The sequence below is a fragment of the Heptranchias perlo genome, chromosome 1 (assembly GCF_035084215.1).
Source record: "Heptranchias perlo isolate sHepPer1 chromosome 1, sHepPer1.hap1, whole genome shotgun sequence".
Taxonomy (NCBI): Eukaryota; Metazoa; Chordata; class Chondrichthyes; order Hexanchiformes; family Hexanchidae; genus Heptranchias; species Heptranchias perlo.
Window position 1 is genome coordinate 23,446,540 of NC_090325.1, and position 18,847 is coordinate 23,465,386.

An 18,847-nucleotide genomic window follows, 5' to 3' on the forward strand; every position below is an offset into this window, starting at 1 on the left:
GCAGTCCCCCGTCTTTTGCTGCCTGCCTGTGCAGCATCCTGTTTCTAAAAGCCTGACTACTTCCCTTGGTGTCTGTGTTCTGTTCTTAAAAGCCTCTCATTGTGTGTCTTCCTCACAAACCAACAAAGATCAATGGTTTCTCCAACACAGTGGTGAGAGATGGCTTTCTGAATACCCAGATAAACTAATGATTCGCTTATTGTTTGGTCTCTGGGACGACACATCATTCTGACTTGGACGTATATCACCGTTTCTTCGTTGGCACTGGATCAAAATTCTGGAATTCCCTCGCTAACACCATTATGGGAGCGTCATCACCACAAGGAGTGCTACAGTTCAAGGAGATGGTCCACCACTATCTTCTCGGTGCAACTAGAGTGCCAGGAAGATGGTGGTCGACCTTCTCGTTGAACTCTCGAGCTGGGTGTCGTCAGTGTATATATGGAACTTGACCTCCAAGTCTGCTGCTGGTGCTGTCAAAGGGAAGTACTTCGTTGAGGAGCCGAGGGTGGAGCCGGAGATAACGGTGCGGGGGCAGGAAGAGAAGCCATTGCTGGAGATGCTCTGGCTAAATTGGATAGTTAAGAGTAGAACTAAGCAAAGTCAATCCCACTGAGCTGGGCAACGGAGGAAAGACATTGGAGGATGGCATGGTTGACCATGTCAAAGGCTGCAGGGTGGTCTAGGAGGGATAATGCACCACAGTCTCAGAAGGTACCATTTGTGACTTTGGTTAGGGCCTTTTCAGTGCCGTGAGAGTCAAACAGGGGGTTGTAGGAAAGATGGTCATGAATTTTGGAGGCAACAACACGTTTAAGAACTTCGGAGACAAAAGGGAGGTTGGAGATGGGGAGGTACTTTGAAAGGACACACTGCTCGAGGGTGGCTTTTTTGAGGAGGGTGTGATAACGATTGTTTTGAAAGGGAGGGGGACAATATCTGAAGAGTGGGAACCATTTACAATGTCAGCTATCATGGGGGCTAGATAGGGAAGTTGGTTGATCAGAAGTTTAGCAGGAATGGGGTTAAGAGAGCAGGAGGTGGGTATCATGGACAAGATAAGCTCAGAGAAAGCATGAGGGGAGTTAGGAGAGAAACGAGGGAGAGAGAGATATAGGCTCAGGGCTAGGGCATGAAGGAGCTTGGGAGGTTTGGCTTGGTGAGCAAGGGGAAGGAGGGGGAAAAGCAGAGACTGCTGAACGTATGTTCTCAATGTTAACTGACAAAGAAGCTCCTGAGCTCCTCACACTTGATGTTGGAGTTGAGAGTGGATTGGGCGGGGCAGAGGGGTTTAAGGAGATAGATGGTAGTGGAGAAAAGAAGTTGGTGGTTATCTTTGCTCTCCAGGATGATCCTGGAGTAGTGGACAGCTTTGGCAGAGGAGAGTGAAGCCCGATAGCATTTGCTCCAAGACAAAATTTATTGTCTCTTGGAAAAATATGGGTTAACAAATGAAGGCCCGCACAGCTTTGTTAAAGGCAAATCGTATTTGACTAACTTGATTGAGTTCTTTGATGAAGTAATGGAGAGGGTTGATGAAGGTAGTACAGTTGATGGTGTGTCTATGGACTTTCAAAAGGCGTACCGCATAATAGACTTGTAAGCAAAATTAAAGCCCATGGGATTAAAGGGACAGTGGCAGCATGGATACAAAATTGGCTAAAGGACAGAAGTGGTGAATGGTTGCTTTTCAGACTGGAGGGAAGTATACAGTGTTGTCCCTCGGTTCGGTATTAGGACCACTGCTCTTTTTGATATATGTTAATGACCTGGACTTGGGTATACAGGGCATAATTTCAAAGTTTGTTGATGAAACGAAACTCGGAAATGTAGTAAACGATGAGGAGGATGGAAACAGACTTCAGGAGGACATAGACAGACTGGTGAAATGGGCAGACACATGGCAGATGAAATTTAACGCACAGAAGTATGAAGTGATACATTTTGGGAGGAAGAATGAAGAGAGGCAATATAAACTAAATGGTAAATTTTAAAATGGGTGCAGTAACAGAGAGACCTGGGGGTGTACGTACACAAATCTTTGAAGGTGGCAGGAAGGAAGGCTGTTAAAAAAGCATATGGGATCCTTGGCTTTATAAACAGAGGCATAGAGTACAAGAGCAAGGAAGTTATTCTAAACCTTTCTAAATCACTGGTTAGGCCCCAGTTGGAGTATTGTGTCCAATTATTAGCACCACACTTTAGGAAGGATGTCAAAGCCTTAGAGAGGGTGCAGAGGAGATTTACATAGAATTACATAGAATGTACAGCACAGAAACAGGCCATTCGGCCCAACAGATCCATGCCGGTGTTTATGCTGCACTCGAGCCTCTTCCCTCCCTACTTCATCTAACCCCATCAGCATATCCTTCTATTCCTTTCTCCCTCATGTGTTTATCTAGCTTCCATGAAATGCATCTATGCTAGTCGCCTCAACTACTCCTTGTGGTAGCAAGTTCCACATTCCAACCACTCTCAGTAAAGAAGTTTCTCCTGAATTCCCTATTGGATTTATTAGTGACTATCTTATATTTATGGCCCCATATCTTATATTTATCTCCCCAATTCTATTTACTAGAATAACACCAGGGATGCGGGACTTCTGTTACGTGGAGAGACTGGAGAAGCTGGGGTTGTTAGAACAGAGACGGTTAAGGGGAGATTTAATAGAGGTCATGAAGGGTTTTGATAGAGTAAATAAGGAGCAACTGTTTCGAGTGGTAGAAGGGTCGGTAACCAGAGGAGACAGATTTAAGATAATTGGCAAAAGAGCCAGAGGCGACATGAGGAAACATTTTTTTATGCAGTGAGTTGTAATGATCCGGAATGCACTGCCTGAAAGGGTGATGGAAGCAGATTCAATAATAACTTTCAAAAGGGAATTGGATAAATACTTGAAGGGGGCAAATTTGCAGGGCCATTGGGAAAGAGCGGGGGAGTGGGACTAATTGGATAGCTGTTTCAAAGAGCCAGAAAAGGCACGATGGGCTGAATGGCTACCTTCTGTGCTGTATCATTCTATGATTCTATGATGTGGTCCAGCTTAATCCAATGATGGTTAGCTAAACCAGTTGTGTGTCAGGTATGCTGAAATCTGTGCCCCTTGGAGTTGATGGAGCGAAGATGGGGGCCATAATAGGAGGATCATTTGGGATGGGAGAGAGTAAAGGCTTTGCTGAGATTAAGGACATCAAAGGTGAAGGCGAGGGGGTGGTTGAGCAGAGTAATGGCTGCAGAAGTATTTTGGAGAATGGAAGGCTAAAAAGGAAAGGCAATTTGGATTTAGAAAGTGCTGAGATGGGGAAGAGTTTTCCAATGACCGACACAAAAAGAAGTGGGGTTGTAAGTGCATAGAAAATGTGATTGGTGAGGGATTATAAGGAAGTGGTCAGAGGAGTGGAGAGGCCACAGGAGATTTCAAGGTCATGGCGGTGGCCGTGAATATGGGATACAAGAACAGTGACTGCACTTTGAAAGCAATCTGCTGGTTGTGAAGTGCTTTGAAATATGCTGAGAATGTGATAAATGCTACATAAAATTCAAGTTTGTTCCTTTTCTTGGTTAATCATGGTGCATCAGTATGGGTCGTACAGAAATATGCAGTTGATTTTAAAAATAAACACTGTAAACAACATAACACCACTGGGTTTTTATTACATAAATAAAAAGTAATTACAGGGCAGTAATCTCATTGAAGGGTTCAGCGATCAAACTGTGAAATCAAAGTTAGAATAATATTTCACTATCATTGGTGGTGTCCTGCACTGTGGATCTTGGCCTTTCAACTTGCCTTCTTAATAAATATAAGTTTCCAAGATGAATTCACTCCCCTTTTATATGTTTGTTGGGGCGGAGGGGGAGGGAGCAGACTTTTAATTCCTCAGTAGGTAACGAGTGTCATGGTAAATGATGCCCAGTGTGCACTGCTCCGCTCCCCCCTCCCCCAGTAATTGATACACATGTAAATGACATTTTAGTATGAACATTGTAAGTTTACTGAGTGCATATTCACAGTTAATTGTACTACTACAACTTACATGGAAAATACAACGACCATGTAGGTTATAGTAGTGACGAGAAAGAACTTGCATTTATATAGTGCTTTATCGTGTCCTCAGGACATCGCAAAGTGCTTTACATCCAATTAATTACTTTTGAAGCACAGTCAATCTTGTAATATAGGCAAATGCAGCAGCCAATTTGCACGTAGCAAGATTCCACAAACAGCAAATGAGCAATTAATCTGCTTTAGGTGGTGTCTGAGGGAGGAATGTTGGCCAGGACAGCAGGAGAACTGCCCTCTTTACGAGTAGTAACCTTTATGCCCACCTAAACAGGGTCTTGGTTCATTGTCTCAATCCAAAAGCTGGTACTTTCCTCATTACTGCACTGGGGTGTCAGCCTAGGCTAATTGCTCAAGTTATCAGTTGAGCCAGGCTGCTACATAGCAATGAAACCAGGATGTGTTTCTAGGCAGAGAGCTACTCTTGGGATTTAGATGACTAAGTTCACTCTCATGGTTTGAAATGTTATCGGAAAGCCTTAATTACATCGCTAACGTATGTCGGTTTACTGGCATAACCTCAGAGGAAATTCAGGACGCCACTGTCTAGGCTCATACATGGAGTAACCTCGGAGCCTCAGTTTAACGTCTCATCCAAAAGGTGGCAGCTCCGACAGTGCAGCAATCCCTCAGTACTGCACTGGAGCGTCAGTCTAGATTTTGTGCTCAAGTCTCTGGAGTGGGACTTGAACCCACAACCTTCTGACACAAAAGAGTTCTAAAGGGAGAATCCTGCAACCCTGAAATAAAAGGCTGAAAATACACAGCAGGTCAGCTAACATTTGGAAAGAGAGTAGGACCCTTTGTTTTGATGGTTCACTTCTGAAACATTGACCTGTCTTTCTCTTTCAAACACTGATCAACCTGCTGTGCATTTCCAGCATGTTCTGTTTTAATCACAAGTACGAAACTTGTGGAAGAAGTGGTTTCTGTAACAGATTGTTAGAGTTGTGTCTATTAGCTCTGTCTCAGTGTGTATGTGTCTTGCTTGTGCTTCTATTTACAAATGTTCCCTGTATTTCTAAAGTTTCATAGTTTTTTTTGTTTAAAGTGGTGGTCATATTTGAAATAGGAAGAATTTGCATTTACATAGCGTCTTTCTCGACCTCAGGACGTCTCAAAGCTCTTTACAGTCAATGAAGTACTCTTTTGAAGTGTAGTCTAGAGAAACGCGGCAGCCAATTTGCGCACAATAAGGTCCCACAAACAGGAATGAAATAAATCACCGGTAATCTGATTTTTAGTGATGTCAGTTGAGGGATAAATATTGGCCAGGACACCAGGAGAACCCCCGTGCAATTCTTCGAATAATGCCATGGGATCTTTTACGTTCACCTGAGAGCACCTCGGGTTAACGTCTCATCTGAAAGACGGCACTTCCATTAGTGCAGCACTCTCTCTGGAGTGGGCCTTGAACTGATAATCTTCTGACTCAGTCAAGTGTCCTACCAACTGAGCCGAGGCTGACTGAAATACGAAGTTGGCCTTTCAGCTTCTAGCAGTGTGCAGCTGCCAAGACTACAGTGCAGTAGAAATTGTTTTTCCTTTATGCCTGTCTAATGCATGTTAAATTTTCTTTGTCTCTTTATTTCAAAGCCATGATAGTCACTTTCCACATTTAATGGGTTTGCCAACTGCCTGGGGCAGGGCCCATATTTCACCAGCCTTTGCGGAGGCTGGGGAAATCCTCCACCATCAGCATAGTTTTGAGCAGTAACAGATTAGCAATATTTGCATCTCTAAGGCGCCAACTGAGTCAGCCGTGGCTCAGTGGGTAGCACTGTCTCCTTTGAATCAGAAGGTTGTGGGTTCAAGTCCCACTCCAGAGACTTGAGTACAAAATCCAGGCTGGCACTCCAGTGCAGTACTGAGGGAGTGCTGTACTGTCAGATGTGCTGTCTTTCAGGTGAGACATTAAACCGAGGCCCCATCTGCCCTCTCAGATGGATGTAGAAGATTCCATGGCACTATTCAAAGAAGAGCAGAGGAGTTCTTTGCGGTGTCCTGGCCAATATTTATCCTCAACCAATTCCACTAAAATAAATTATCTAGTCGTTATCACATTGCTGTTTGTGGGAGCTTGCTGTGCGCAAATTGACTGCTGCGTTTCCTGCATTACGACAGTGACTACATTTCATAAAAGTACTTAATTGACTGTAGAGCGCTTTGGGACATCCTGAGGTTGTGAAAGGCACTCTGTAAACGCAAGGCCTTTTCTTTTTATTGCGCCTCTCAGAAATGCCTCAAAGTGCTTCACATACAATGAAATGCTTTGGAGAGCAGTGACTGTTAAGTAAGCAAGTGCAGCATCCATCTTATGCATAGCAAGAACCTTCAGACAGCAATGAGCTGAGTCAGTAAGTCTGCTTTTAATGGTATTGATTGGGGGAACAATTCCAGTCGGTAACCTGGAGAACTCCCCTGCTCTTTTTCAAACGGTACCATGAAACCTCCCAAGTACATTTTATATCAATCTTGACCCCATATCCCCATGATAGATGAAAGAAAAAATCATTTATATAATGCTTCACAGTGTACTCACTCTTCTAATGAAGGCAAACGCAGCAGTCAATTTGCTCATAACAGGGCCCCACAAACAGGAGTGAGATAAATAGCCAGTTAATTTGTTTTTCGTTGGCTGGGGTACTGGGAAAACCCTTTTCTCTTCAGTAAATGTGAGGTGGTACATTTTGATTTAAAAAAAATAGAAGTAATCATTATAATTTTAATGGGGGAAGAATGGGGATGTGGAAGAGCAGAGAGGTTCAGGTTCACAAGACATTAAATACAGCACCTTAAGTGGAAACGGCCATTAAAAAGCTAATGGAATACTGGGTTTTATGGAAAGAGGTATAAACTATAGAAGTCGATATTCAATGGCGAATCTATATAAAACCGTAGTAAAACCACAGTTGGAGTACTGTGTGCAGTTTTGGGCTCCATATTAGAGAAAGGATCTTGAGACAATAGAGAGGGTACAGTGCAGATTTACTAGGATGCTGCTGGTATGAAGAAACACACATATGAAGAAGGACTCAAAAAAAAATGGAGCGGCAATAAAGGTGTTTAAAATTATGAAGGGATGGAACAGAATGGATAGAAATAGACTGTTTCCAGTGGTTGAGGGGTCTAGATTGAAGTTACATAGATATAAGATGAAATGTAAGAAATTTAGGACAGAGAGCAGGAGCAACTTTTTTTTACATTGGAATCGTAAGGCTGTGGAATGTACTACCGGAGTTAGTGATAGAAGCTGAGACCATGTCAACATTTAAGAATTGATTAGATAGGCGGTTGAAAGGGAATAAAGGGATATGGGAAAAGGTGGGCACTTGGGATTAGGACTATTGCTTGTGGAGGATAAACACTTAACATGGGTTGAATGGCCTGTTGCCATGTTGTAATTTCTGTGCAATCCTATGATTGCTCTGTGGGCTTCCAAAGCATCCAATACTCATAGCATGACAACTGAAGAACCACCTTAACAGGCACTGATATCAGTGAGATTCCAGATCACTTTCAGGCTCATGTGGACCCTGCCCTGCTTGTGAATAGAAACCATAATTGCAATCTGGAACATTGAGGATATGCATGTCTTTAACAGCCTCAGAATAGCTAACTCCAAGGTGAGTTCCTGGCACTGCCATTCTCCTCCCTCATGTATAGAGTAGCAGGCAGACCCCGACAGTTGGCATGTCTGTGTCACTTCCCTGATTGTACATTTGACATAATTTTCCCGAGTATATTTTACATCAGTTTTGGCCCAATAGCCCCATTATAGATGGGGGGACAAAATCATTATTATAACACTTGGCAGTGCACTTACTCTTCTAGTGTAGGCAAATGCAGCAGCCAATTTGCTCACAAGATCTCACAAATAAATAGCCAGTTAATTTGTTTTTCAAAGATAAGTGTTGACAGACACGGTGGGGGGATCCCTTCTCTTTTCTTTGAATAGTGCTGTGGGATTCATTACGTCCATCTGAATGGGCAGGCAAAGCCTCGGTTTGATGTCTCATCCAAAAGATAGCATCTGTCTTTTAGTGTACACTTATCAGGAAAGGCTGAACAGGCTGGTGCTGTTTTCTCTGGAAAAAAGAAGGCTGAGGATTGACCTGATAGAGGTCTTCAAAATAATGAAAGGGTTTGAACGGGTAGATATAGAGAAAATGTTTTCTCTTGTTAGGGGGGTCCAAAACTAGAGGTCATCAATATAAGATAGTCACTAATAAATCCAATAGGGAATTCAGGAGAAACTTCTTTTCCCAAAGAGTAGTAAGAATGTGCTACCACAAGGAATAGCTGAGGCAAATAGCATAAATGCATTTATGGGAAGCTAGATAAACACAAGGGAGAAAGGAATAGAAAGTTATGCTGATAGGGTTAAATGAAGTAGGGAGGGAGGAGGTTCGTGTGGAGCATAAACGCCGGCATAGACTAGTTGGACAGAATGGCCTATTTCTGTGCTGTAGACTCTGTAGCTGTATGTTTCCTCTCATCGTTGCTCCCAAAACTGAACCACCTCATATTTCTCCATATTAAATTTCATCTGACATCTCTCTGTCTTATTTCCTTCTGATGTCACTTATAGTCGGCTTTGCAATTGCCCATGCTTCCTGTTTTTGTTCCATCTGCAAATTTTGATGTTGTGCCCCCATACCTGTGTTCAGATCACATATATATTGAGAGTGATCCCCTGGGGCGAAGTATCTCTCTGGTCTGTAAACCAAACACTAACCACTGCTCTCTGTTTCTGTCCTTTAGCCAACTTCCTATCCATGCTGTCACATTCCCTTTATTACCATTTTATCAACGAGCCTCCTCTTCAAATGCACCTAATCAAATGTCCTTTGAAAATCCATATAGACTGCATTTCCTTTATCAATGCACTCTTGTTATTTCCTCACAGGAAGTTCAAACCCAGAATGAATCACTTGCTGAACCAAGGTTGTTGGAGCATAAGTTAAGGCAATGGGAAATGTGATTTGCCCAATGGAATCCAATGTTTCCATGTGTTGTTTTCTTTTTGCTCCTAGTGGCCACCAAGGTCAAATCTGTGAGACATCTGGCCGTGATACAACTGTAATCTGGCTGCACCTTTTTATGCCACCTCAAAATCGAAAATAAGTCTCAGACTGCTTGATTGCTGCAGTGCAATTCCAACCCTTAATTGCAGAATTTCATGCACCCCTACACTCTCGCCTTCTGCTTTTTAGTTTACCCCTGTTTTCCACTTGTCACAGTAAATCGGGAAGAATCACACCGTCCAGATTTACTGCACTTAAACTTTTTTTTAAAAATTCTTGGTGGAGTTCTGCATTATGAGCTTGACTATTTGCTTGACTATCTTGTTTTAAAAAAAATATATATTGCCTCAGTCTCCCATGGGCGAATGAAGAATGAACTTCACTACAGTAAATGTTGCTCAGCTTTTTGCAACCAAGTGATACCTGTTTTCTTTTCCCCTTATTTTTCCTGTTATGTTACGCTGTATTACCGCACGGAGCTCAGTCTGCCAGTTAATCCATTTCTCACATCTTGTCTCCATCCCCCTCCTACCCTGTCTCTCATTATTGCTTGTCTTCCTCTGTTTTATTGATTCTACTTTAGTCATTGCTGCTCCTAAGCTGCAAACACGGCCATTCTGCACACTGTTTCCCTCTTTGCATCCTTTCTGTGTTAAGATCAAGACTCATTGCACCGTCTCCTCTAACTCTTTCTATCCGACCACCTGAAACTATGGAACTTCTTACTTCTCTTGGTCTTACCTTCCTAGTGTGATTTACAAGATTTTAAAACCCAAGCTCAGCTTCACCTAACCACCACTTGATTTATCTCAACTTCTCGAAACTCTTGTTTGGGATACCAGATCAACACATGACTAACTTTGTTTAGTTCTTCTAATATATTCATTTAGTACTTCAGATATTCTACATGTTGCAGATTGCCCAGCAAAAACCCATGTATTGTAATAATTCAGTGTATCTGTACTCAGGTTTGCTGGCCATTAAAACCCTGCATGATTTGTGGTCCGTCGGCTGTTGGACTGGGGGGAGCATCACAACCAAGCCCGATTCTGTCCTCAGTTGATGTCCATGCACGTGCACTTTTCAACAGGGGTCACTGGATAACAATCAGGAACGGGAACTCGTTGAGGTGTTTTTCTTTTTCCCCTCTCTAGCTCAGATGAGCTGAAGCCATTTGATAAACCCTTTACCACTGCAACTGCTGAGAGTTGCTAATTACAGGTGAGATCAGCTAAACCCAAGGCCTGTGGCACAAGACTTCACCAAGTAGAAAAGAGTAGCAGGGAAGATGATGTAAGAGGTATTGGTTAGGTGACACTGTGCTTGGGTTTTTAAAGCCTGTGTTATAGGAATGAGACTGATAGGGTAGAAAGGAATTAAGTTTTTAATAAAGGATTTGCCAAGAACCAAAAGGCATTGCAACAGCTTCTATTCAAGGTGATTCAAGAAAATCTAGTGTGCTCAGTACTTGTTCCAGTATTGATTCCTTTTAATGATGTTTTTTTTTCTCCCCCCACCCCCCTCCTCTTTTCCCTTTAGGCACTCTTGATGAATTGAAGTCTCCGTCAGCTTGCCTGGTGGTGGGGAAAGTAGTCCGTGGCGGCACTGGCCTTTTTGATCTGAAGCAGCCTCTTAAATGATTGCTCATTTCTGATCACTCTGATTTAGAGAGTCTGTTTTGTTGGAAGTGGACATGGACGGGAAATTGTGTTGTGTATATTTTTATATATCCTGTAAAATACAGAATCAGAAGAGACAAATAAAGAGACAAGAGTCTGCATTGCAGGCATCTTCACGGCGGCAAGTGATGAGCCAGCAAATATAACTCTGTGCTGCCTTGAGCTGCTTGCCGATGATAGAGAAAAAAACTGAGCCAAAGTCCTACCCGCTCTATACGCAGGAAGAACGAATGGATCAAAGTCTATTAGAAGTTGAAACTGAGCGATGGAAGCTGGTATTAGCAAACCAGAGGAGTTTTAAATGAGGTACTGCTGGTTTGCAGCAGTTACTGTCCTGCTGGGTGAGGAAGCAGTAACTCCATTACTGGGCCCAGGAACCTTTTTCAATTAAATTTTACTCGTCATTGAGAATGACAATAAAAAATGGGCTTTGGAATAAATTATTGCTGTGGAGCCATCTTGACGTTTATAGAATTGAATACACATTTTTGCTTCGTACTCTTAACTGTATTTGACAGATTTTTACCGTATTCTTAACAGAGCCTCCCAGCTATAGCTGCCTCAGTTCCTAGCTGGAGAGCATTGCCAGACTAGCTTAACTTTCATGTTGCATAAGATTTTTTTTTTTAGTTTTACTTTGTTAAAAATGAAGGCGTTGACTGGGTTATAGATGAGCAGGAAAGCACCATGACGACAGACCATTCATTTAGTTCAGGCTGAAACTACAAAACAAGATTATTGCAAGAAAAAAATTCACACAGAAGCAACGTGAAAACAGCAGAACAATTAGTATTATAACTTGTCACTTGACTAAAAATAGCAACGTATTCTAGTTGCAGCATGTCTGTATGAGACTTGGTCTATCAACCAGCTGGTCTTTTCCTGTCCCTCATTTTCTTATATTCATACATAGGAGCCAGGAGTAGGCCATTCAACCCCTCTGCCATTCAATTTGATTATAGCTAATCTGTACCACAACTCCATTTACCCATCTTTGCTCCGTATCCCTTGATACCCTATCCTATCATAAGTCTATCGACTTCGATGAAAATTTTGATTGACCCAGCATCCACAGCTTTATGGGGGAGTGAGTTCCAGATGTCCACGACCCTTTGTGTGAAAAAAAGCTTCCTGATTTCACTCCTAAATGGCCGAACTCTAATTTTAAAATTATGCCCCCTTGTTCTGTAACTGCCCTATCGGATCCCTTTATCATTTTAAACACCTTGATTAGATCACCCCTTAACCTTCTAAACTCAAAGAAACACAAGCCAAGTTTATGCAACCTGTCTTCATAATTTAACACGTTAAGCCCTGGTATCACTCTGGTGAATCTGCACTGTACCCCCAACAAAGTTAATCTATCTTTCTTGAGGTTTGGTGCCCAAAACTGAACACAGTACTCCACGTGGGGTCCAACCAAGGTTCTGTACAATTGAAGCATCACTTTCTCCCCTTTATACTCCTGCCCCCTTAAGATAAAGGTCAACATTCCATTAGCCTTTTTGATTACTTTTTGTACCTATACACTAGCTTTCATTCATTTTGTGTACATGGACACCTAAATCCCTTTGCTCCTTCACAGCTCCTAGTCTCACAATTAAGAAAATATTCTGATTTGCCTTTCTTGGATCCAAGGTAGATGACCTCACACTTACCCACAATGAACTCCATTTTCCATAGTTTTGCCCACTCATGTGTCCATGTTCCTTTGCAGCTTCTTGCACCCATCTACACAATTTACTGTGCCTTCTAACTTAGTGTCATCTGTAAACATGGATATACAACTCTATATTCCTTCATCCATGTCATTAATATATATGGCGAAATGTTGAAGCCCCAGAACAGATCCCTGAGGAGCACCATTTGACAGTCAGAGAATGGTCCCTTTACTGTCTGACTCCTACCTCCAAACCAATTACCAACCCATGACGCAGGGATGGGCAATAAATGCCGGCCTTGCCAGCGACGCCCACATCCCGTGAACGAATTTTAAAAAAACTTCCAATTCCATGCATTCTCATTTTTGCTAATCTATCATGTGGAACATTATAAAATGCCTCTGGAAATCCATATAGATAACATCGATAGAAACTCCCTTACCTACCGTGTTAGTGACCTAAAAAAAAAAATTCAACTAGATTAGTCAGACATGACCTACCCTTCACAAATCCATGCTGACTCTCTTTGATCAGCTTCTACTTGTCCAAGTGCTCAGTCACTCTGTCCCCGATTATATATTCCCGTAACTTCCCCACAACCAATGTTAAACTGACAGGTCTGTAGTGACCTGGTTTCTCCCTCCCAAATTGTGTAATCTATAGTCCCTTTACAAAATCTTTGAACTGATTGCTTTGAAATTTTTATGAAAGAGCACATCTATGTCTATGGAGATCTGTTGCCAATGTAACCTGGTAGTATGATTCAACTAAGGAAACTGAATAACAGGGAGAGCTAAAAGTCAATTATACCTTCCCATGCAGGTTTTTGCACTTCAGATCAAAGTAAGTTTTTTTACAATAAGCAAGATTTTTTGGGAAAAGCCAAATGACGGATGAGCAGTGTTAATTGCTTTTATTGCCAGAAATGGTCGAAAGCCCTCTATTGAGCTCTGGAGATTGTTAGCTAGAGCTCTGTCTTAAGACAAAGCCTATTGAAAATCTACATGTGACATGACACCTGTTCTGGAATGTTATGGAGCTGCTAATATTATGATCCCTGTAGAATGCCACTGGTGCTGTTGTTTAGCAGAATGTCTATTGACACCACTATGTCAGCCAATGCGTTGGAGGTGGGGTGGGACTTACGGCAGGACTCACAGCAAAGTGTATTTTACAGCAAACAATGTCTATTTGCTCAGCAAACAGCAAAGAAAACAAAATCTATTTACAGAGTCTGTTTTTAAAAAAGAGTCCATGAACTGCATCATATAGAACTCATGACCGAAACTACAACAACTTCTGATAAAAGCAGGGTGATTTCTCCAGCAAAATGCAGTGAGTGGAGGATAGTTACATAATGCCAGTTAGCCTGACATTAGTCGTCGGGAAAATGCCGGAATCCATTATTAAGGAAGTGGTAACAGGGCACTTAGAAAAATCATAATATGATTAGGCAGAGTCAACATGGTTTTATGAAAGGGACATCATGTTTGACAAATTTATTAGAGTGTTTTGAGGATGTAACTAGCAGGAAATAAAGGGGTACCAGTGGATGTAGTATATTTGGATTTTCAAAAGGCATTCAATAAGGTGCCACATAAAAGGTTGTTACACAAGGTAAGGACTCATGGGGCTGGGGTAATATATTAGCATGGATAGAGGATTGGTTAAAGGACAGAAAACAAAGAGTAGAGATAAACGGGTCATTCTCAGGTTGGCAGGCTGTAACTAGCGGGGTGCTGGAAGGATCGGTGCTTGGGCCTCAGCTATTTACAATCTATATTAATGACTTCGACAAAGGGACGGAGTGTAATGTATCCAAGTTTGCTGACGACACAAAGCTAGGTGGGAAAGTAAGCTGTGAGGAGGACACGAAGAGTCTCTATAGGGATTTAGACAGGTTAAGTGAGTGGGCAATAAGATGGCAGATGGAGTATAATGTGGGGAAATGTGGTGGTCCTCGGATTGCCAGGTGTGCGCAATCGATTGCGCCCTGCACCTGTGTGAAGCCAGCCAGAGGGGCAGGTGTCTGTGACCACCTGCCAGCTCAGTCTGAGCATGCGTAGGCGCTGCTCTTCAGAGAGGTCCAGGAAGCTCAGCCTCTGCCTGTAGACCTGCTCAAGTGGGTAGTGCCTCCTGCGACCTCGGCCCCTCAGTAGGTCCCCTCTCTGCTGTTCTCCAGATGTGTGTTGTGCACCTCTCTCTTGTGCACCTACAGATCCCAACACAGCACACGTTGCCGTGGTGATCATTGTCTTCCTCCTCCGATGTCCTCTCCAACACCATCCATTGCGCCCCCCCAAATCCTGACCTTGTCAGTTTGAAAGGCATCAAAGTTTTGAAAAAGCTGTATCAACACAAGAATTCTCTGCCAAACGTTTGACAGAGAAAACTGAGACACCAGCTGCAATAATACAGCTTTTATTCAGTTGGGGAGTTCACAAGTTTAAATACCCAAATTAACTTGCTGAATCTCGCCTCATTTTCACTGGCGAGATTAACGAGCCCGGGGAAACCCATGCTGCAGACGTTAAATTTGAAGTTCAGTCAAAAATCAAATTTTAAAAACCTACTTAACATCTCACAAGGACGTTAATTGATGCTATAAATACCCAGCAGCCTGAACTAATTAAAGTCCCAGCTGCGGCCGGTGGGTTACACGCACACATCCAAACAGGCCTCCGTTAGACCGGCAGTGGGCGTGTTGGAGCCGAGCTGCAGTCGCGCTCCAAAAATAAAATATTTTAACTACCACCCCGCCCCCAACCCACCCGTTCTTGGGGGTTAAAATTCCCCCCAAGGTTTAAAAAAAACCTATTGAAAAAGATAAGTGATGTCCCTATATAAGGAGAGGGCCACCCTGCAGCAAAATATTCTGCTTTCCTTCACCTCCAGGCCTCCCCTGAAACACTTGTTCCAACAGGGCATTTAGTGAGTGGAATGATACTCTGTGCTCCAGTTCCATCATAGGATGCTCCCTAATTTAAGTAAATTATGGGGCCTCTACGAGATTTGTGCACAGGCTCTGAGTGCTGGCAGCATTTGATTCCATCTGTGTGCTTTGGGAAATGCTGAGCATGTTGGACATGTGGTAGGCTTTAAGCCTCTGTGCCTCTAGTATGGGGATCTGGCACTTGGTGCATTTCGATGTATCGGGTGCCTGGCATCACATGAGGACACAAAGAGTCTGCAAAGGGATATAGACAGGTTAAGTGAGTGGGCAAGAAGGTGGCAGATGGATTATAATGTAGGGAAATGTGAGGTTATTCACTTTGGTAGGAAGAATAGAAAAACAGAATATTTTTTAAATGGTGAGAAACTATTAAATGTTGGTGTTCAGAGAAACTTGGGTGAACTCGTACAAAAAACACAAAAAGTTAATATGCAGGTACAGCAGGCAATTAGGAAAGCAAATGGTATGTTGGACTTTATTGCAAGGGGGTTGGAGTACATGAGTAAGGAAGTCTTACTACAGTTGCACAGGGCTTTAGTGAGACCTTAACCTGGAGTACTGCATACAGTTTTGGTCGCCTTATACTTGCCTTGGAGGCGGTGCAATGAAGGTTCACTTGATTAATTCCTGGGATGAGAGAGTTGTCCTATGAAGAGAGGTTGAGTAGAATGGGCCTATACTCTCCTATACCAGAATGAGAGGTGATCTGATTGAAACATACAGGATTATAAGGGGGCTTGACAGGGTAGGTGCTGAGAGATTGTTTTCGCTGGCTAGAGAGTCTAGAACTAGGGGGCATAGTCGCAGGATAAGGGGTTCGGCCATTCAAGACTGAGATGAGGAGTAATTTCTTCACACAGAGGGTTGAGAATCTTAGGAGTTCTCTACTGTGGAGCTGTGGAGTCTGAGTCACTGAATATATTCAAGGCTGAGATGGATAGATTTTTGGACTCTAGGGGAATTAAAGGATACGAGGATCGGGTGGGAAAGTGGAGTTGAGGTCGAAGATCAGCCATGATTTTATTGAATAGCGGAGCAGCTTGAGGTGCCGTATGGCCTACCCCTGCTCCTATTTCTTATGTTCTTACGTTATCAGTCCCTATGGGACTGCAAGCTGCCATATGCCACCAATGGTTCACAACCAAGAGGGACAATTTCTGTGCAAGTAAATGGAAGTGACTTAAGATGCTGGTATGTATTTGCTCTAGCTCCTGACGCCTATGCTCAAAAGCCAAAAGTATTCCCAGCAGGAAGTAGTTAAAAGAAACGCAGATTAAATTTGTAATACTTGGTCTAGCTAAAATTTCACACAAAATACAACATATAAATATTTTATAACATGGTGCAGAGTGGATCCTGTATCCACCAGTTATATATTGATAAAATGTAATCAATGGCCCTGAATTTTCTGCCAAAATATCAGCGAGTTTAATGCATATGCTGTTATTAGTGTGTAAATCATCCAGCCATTTGTGGCGAGAATATAAGAACATAAGAAATAGGAGCAGGAGTAGGCCAGGCGGAAGAGATACCTCATGAGTTGCGAATCACCACAAATTGCTGGATGATTTGTGCCGCTCCTCTGTTAGCCTCATGTAAACGGCAGCTCGCCCTCAACCTTCCCGTGAGTTTCAAGAAATTGCTGTAATTGTGCAATAAATACGAATTAAACTCACCGCAAAAAGTTAGGGCTAGTACTTAATAGCATAAGCACCTGTTTAGTGAAGAGATTTATGTTCCTAAAATGCCACTCGACCTCAGCAGCCCAGAAAGGGAACAATTGAAACTCTGGAGTCTCATTCCTTCAGGTAGTAAATTGTTCTTACAGATTTTTTGAATTTTAAATTTAAGAACCGAAAAGAAAATTTCCTTGTGAAGGCAAAGGGCATGGCTGAGGTACTAAATGAATACTTTGCATCTGTCTTCACTAAAGAAGAGGATGCTGCCAATGTCACAGTAGAGAAGGTAATAGCGATAATGGATAGAATAAAAAGGAAGTACTTAAAAGATTGGTAGTACTCAAAGTAGAAAAGTCACTCAGTCCGGATGGGATGCATCCTAGGTTACTGGGGGAAGTAAGGCTGTTAAATAGGCGTACGGGATCCTGGGCTTTATAAATAGAGGCATAGAGTACAAAAGCAAGGAAGTTATGCTAAACCTTTATAAAACACTGGTTAGGCCTCAGCTGGAGTATTGTGTTCAATTCTGGGCACCACATATTAGGAAGGATGTGAAGGCTTTAGAGAGGGTGCAGAGGAGATTTACTAGAATTGTACCAAGGATGAAAGACTTCAGTTACCTGGAGAAACTAGAGGAATTGAAGTTCTCCTTAGAGCAGAGAAGTTTAAGGGGTGATTTGATAAAGGTGTTGTGAGATTTGAGAGCCTTTTTATACCATAGAATTGGATAGTCTGGTATCTGTACACTAAAGACACTGTAAGACAGGAGACCCCTTTTGATATTGTCAATTGGGAATGATGGACATTCAGGGAAAGGGTTAATATTGACCCTTAAACCTGCAGAACAAGCTTTTGGCTCGTAAAAACTTAGCCGGGACAATGAAGGCAGACAACTCGGCCCTAATCCACATAGTGTGTGGAAGGGATCCCATTTTCTTCTGAGATTTACTTCAGAGACTAGCCGGAACAATGGAGGGGCAGAAACTGGTAGATAGCTTTTCAATATTACATTTGAACATCTGGACAATCAATTTAAAAACTGCAAACAGGAACTACCAGAAGTCCTCTAACAGGTTTTTGATGTGCAAAAACCATTGCTGAGATAAAGGGGCCACAGACCACAAGACTACAACATCACACCAGATCATCAAGAGACTATAAAGGAAGTCTCTAACACACAATAATTAGACAATAGAAGTGTGAAGCATCAACAGGACACATTGAAAACCAATTGTCTTCCATATGAGATCATGGCATCTAGTTTTCATTGACTAAACTGTCAATCATTGATATGATGTGGAGATGCCGGTGATGGACTGGGGTGCACAAATGTAAGGAATCTTACAACACCAGGTTATAGTCCAACAGTTTTATTTGAAAATCACAAGCTTTCGGAGATTAACTCATTCGTCAGGTGAGTCACCTGACGAAGGAGATAATCTCCGAAAGCTTGTGATTTTCAAATAAAACTGTTGGACTATTACCTGGTGTTGTAAGATTCCTAATCATTGAGATGTGAGAATGATCAAAGCCTAAACTGTCAATCACTGAGGTCTGCTGGTGGTCAAAGCCTAACAAGAGAGGTGATTGGGCATGGGTGATGCCTCCCCCAATTCTACATTGCCTTGTTCTGAAACAACAACAACCACAACTTGTATTTATATAGTGCCTTTAACAGAATAAAACGTCCCAAGGCGCTTCACAGGAGTGTTATCAAACAAAATTTCACATCGAGCCACATAAGGAGATATTAGGACATATGACCAAAAGCTTGGTCAAAGGGAT

General features: G+C 42.4%; 1 protein-coding gene across 1 annotated transcript in view; it reads left to right on the plus strand.

The window, feature by feature from the left end:
* Window positions 1-11,209, plus strand: part of polr1a (RNA polymerase I subunit A) — a 132,660-nt gene extending 121,451 nt beyond the window's left edge. Inside the window, exon 34 of the mRNA XM_067982355.1 lies at window positions 10,630-11,209. Within this exon, the coding sequence (XP_067838456.1) occupies window positions 10,630-10,730 (101 nt within the window). The 3' untranslated portion in view covers window positions 10,731-11,209. The remainder of the gene's footprint in view (window positions 1-10,629) is intronic.
* Window positions 11,210-18,847: the final 7,638 nt, after the last annotated feature.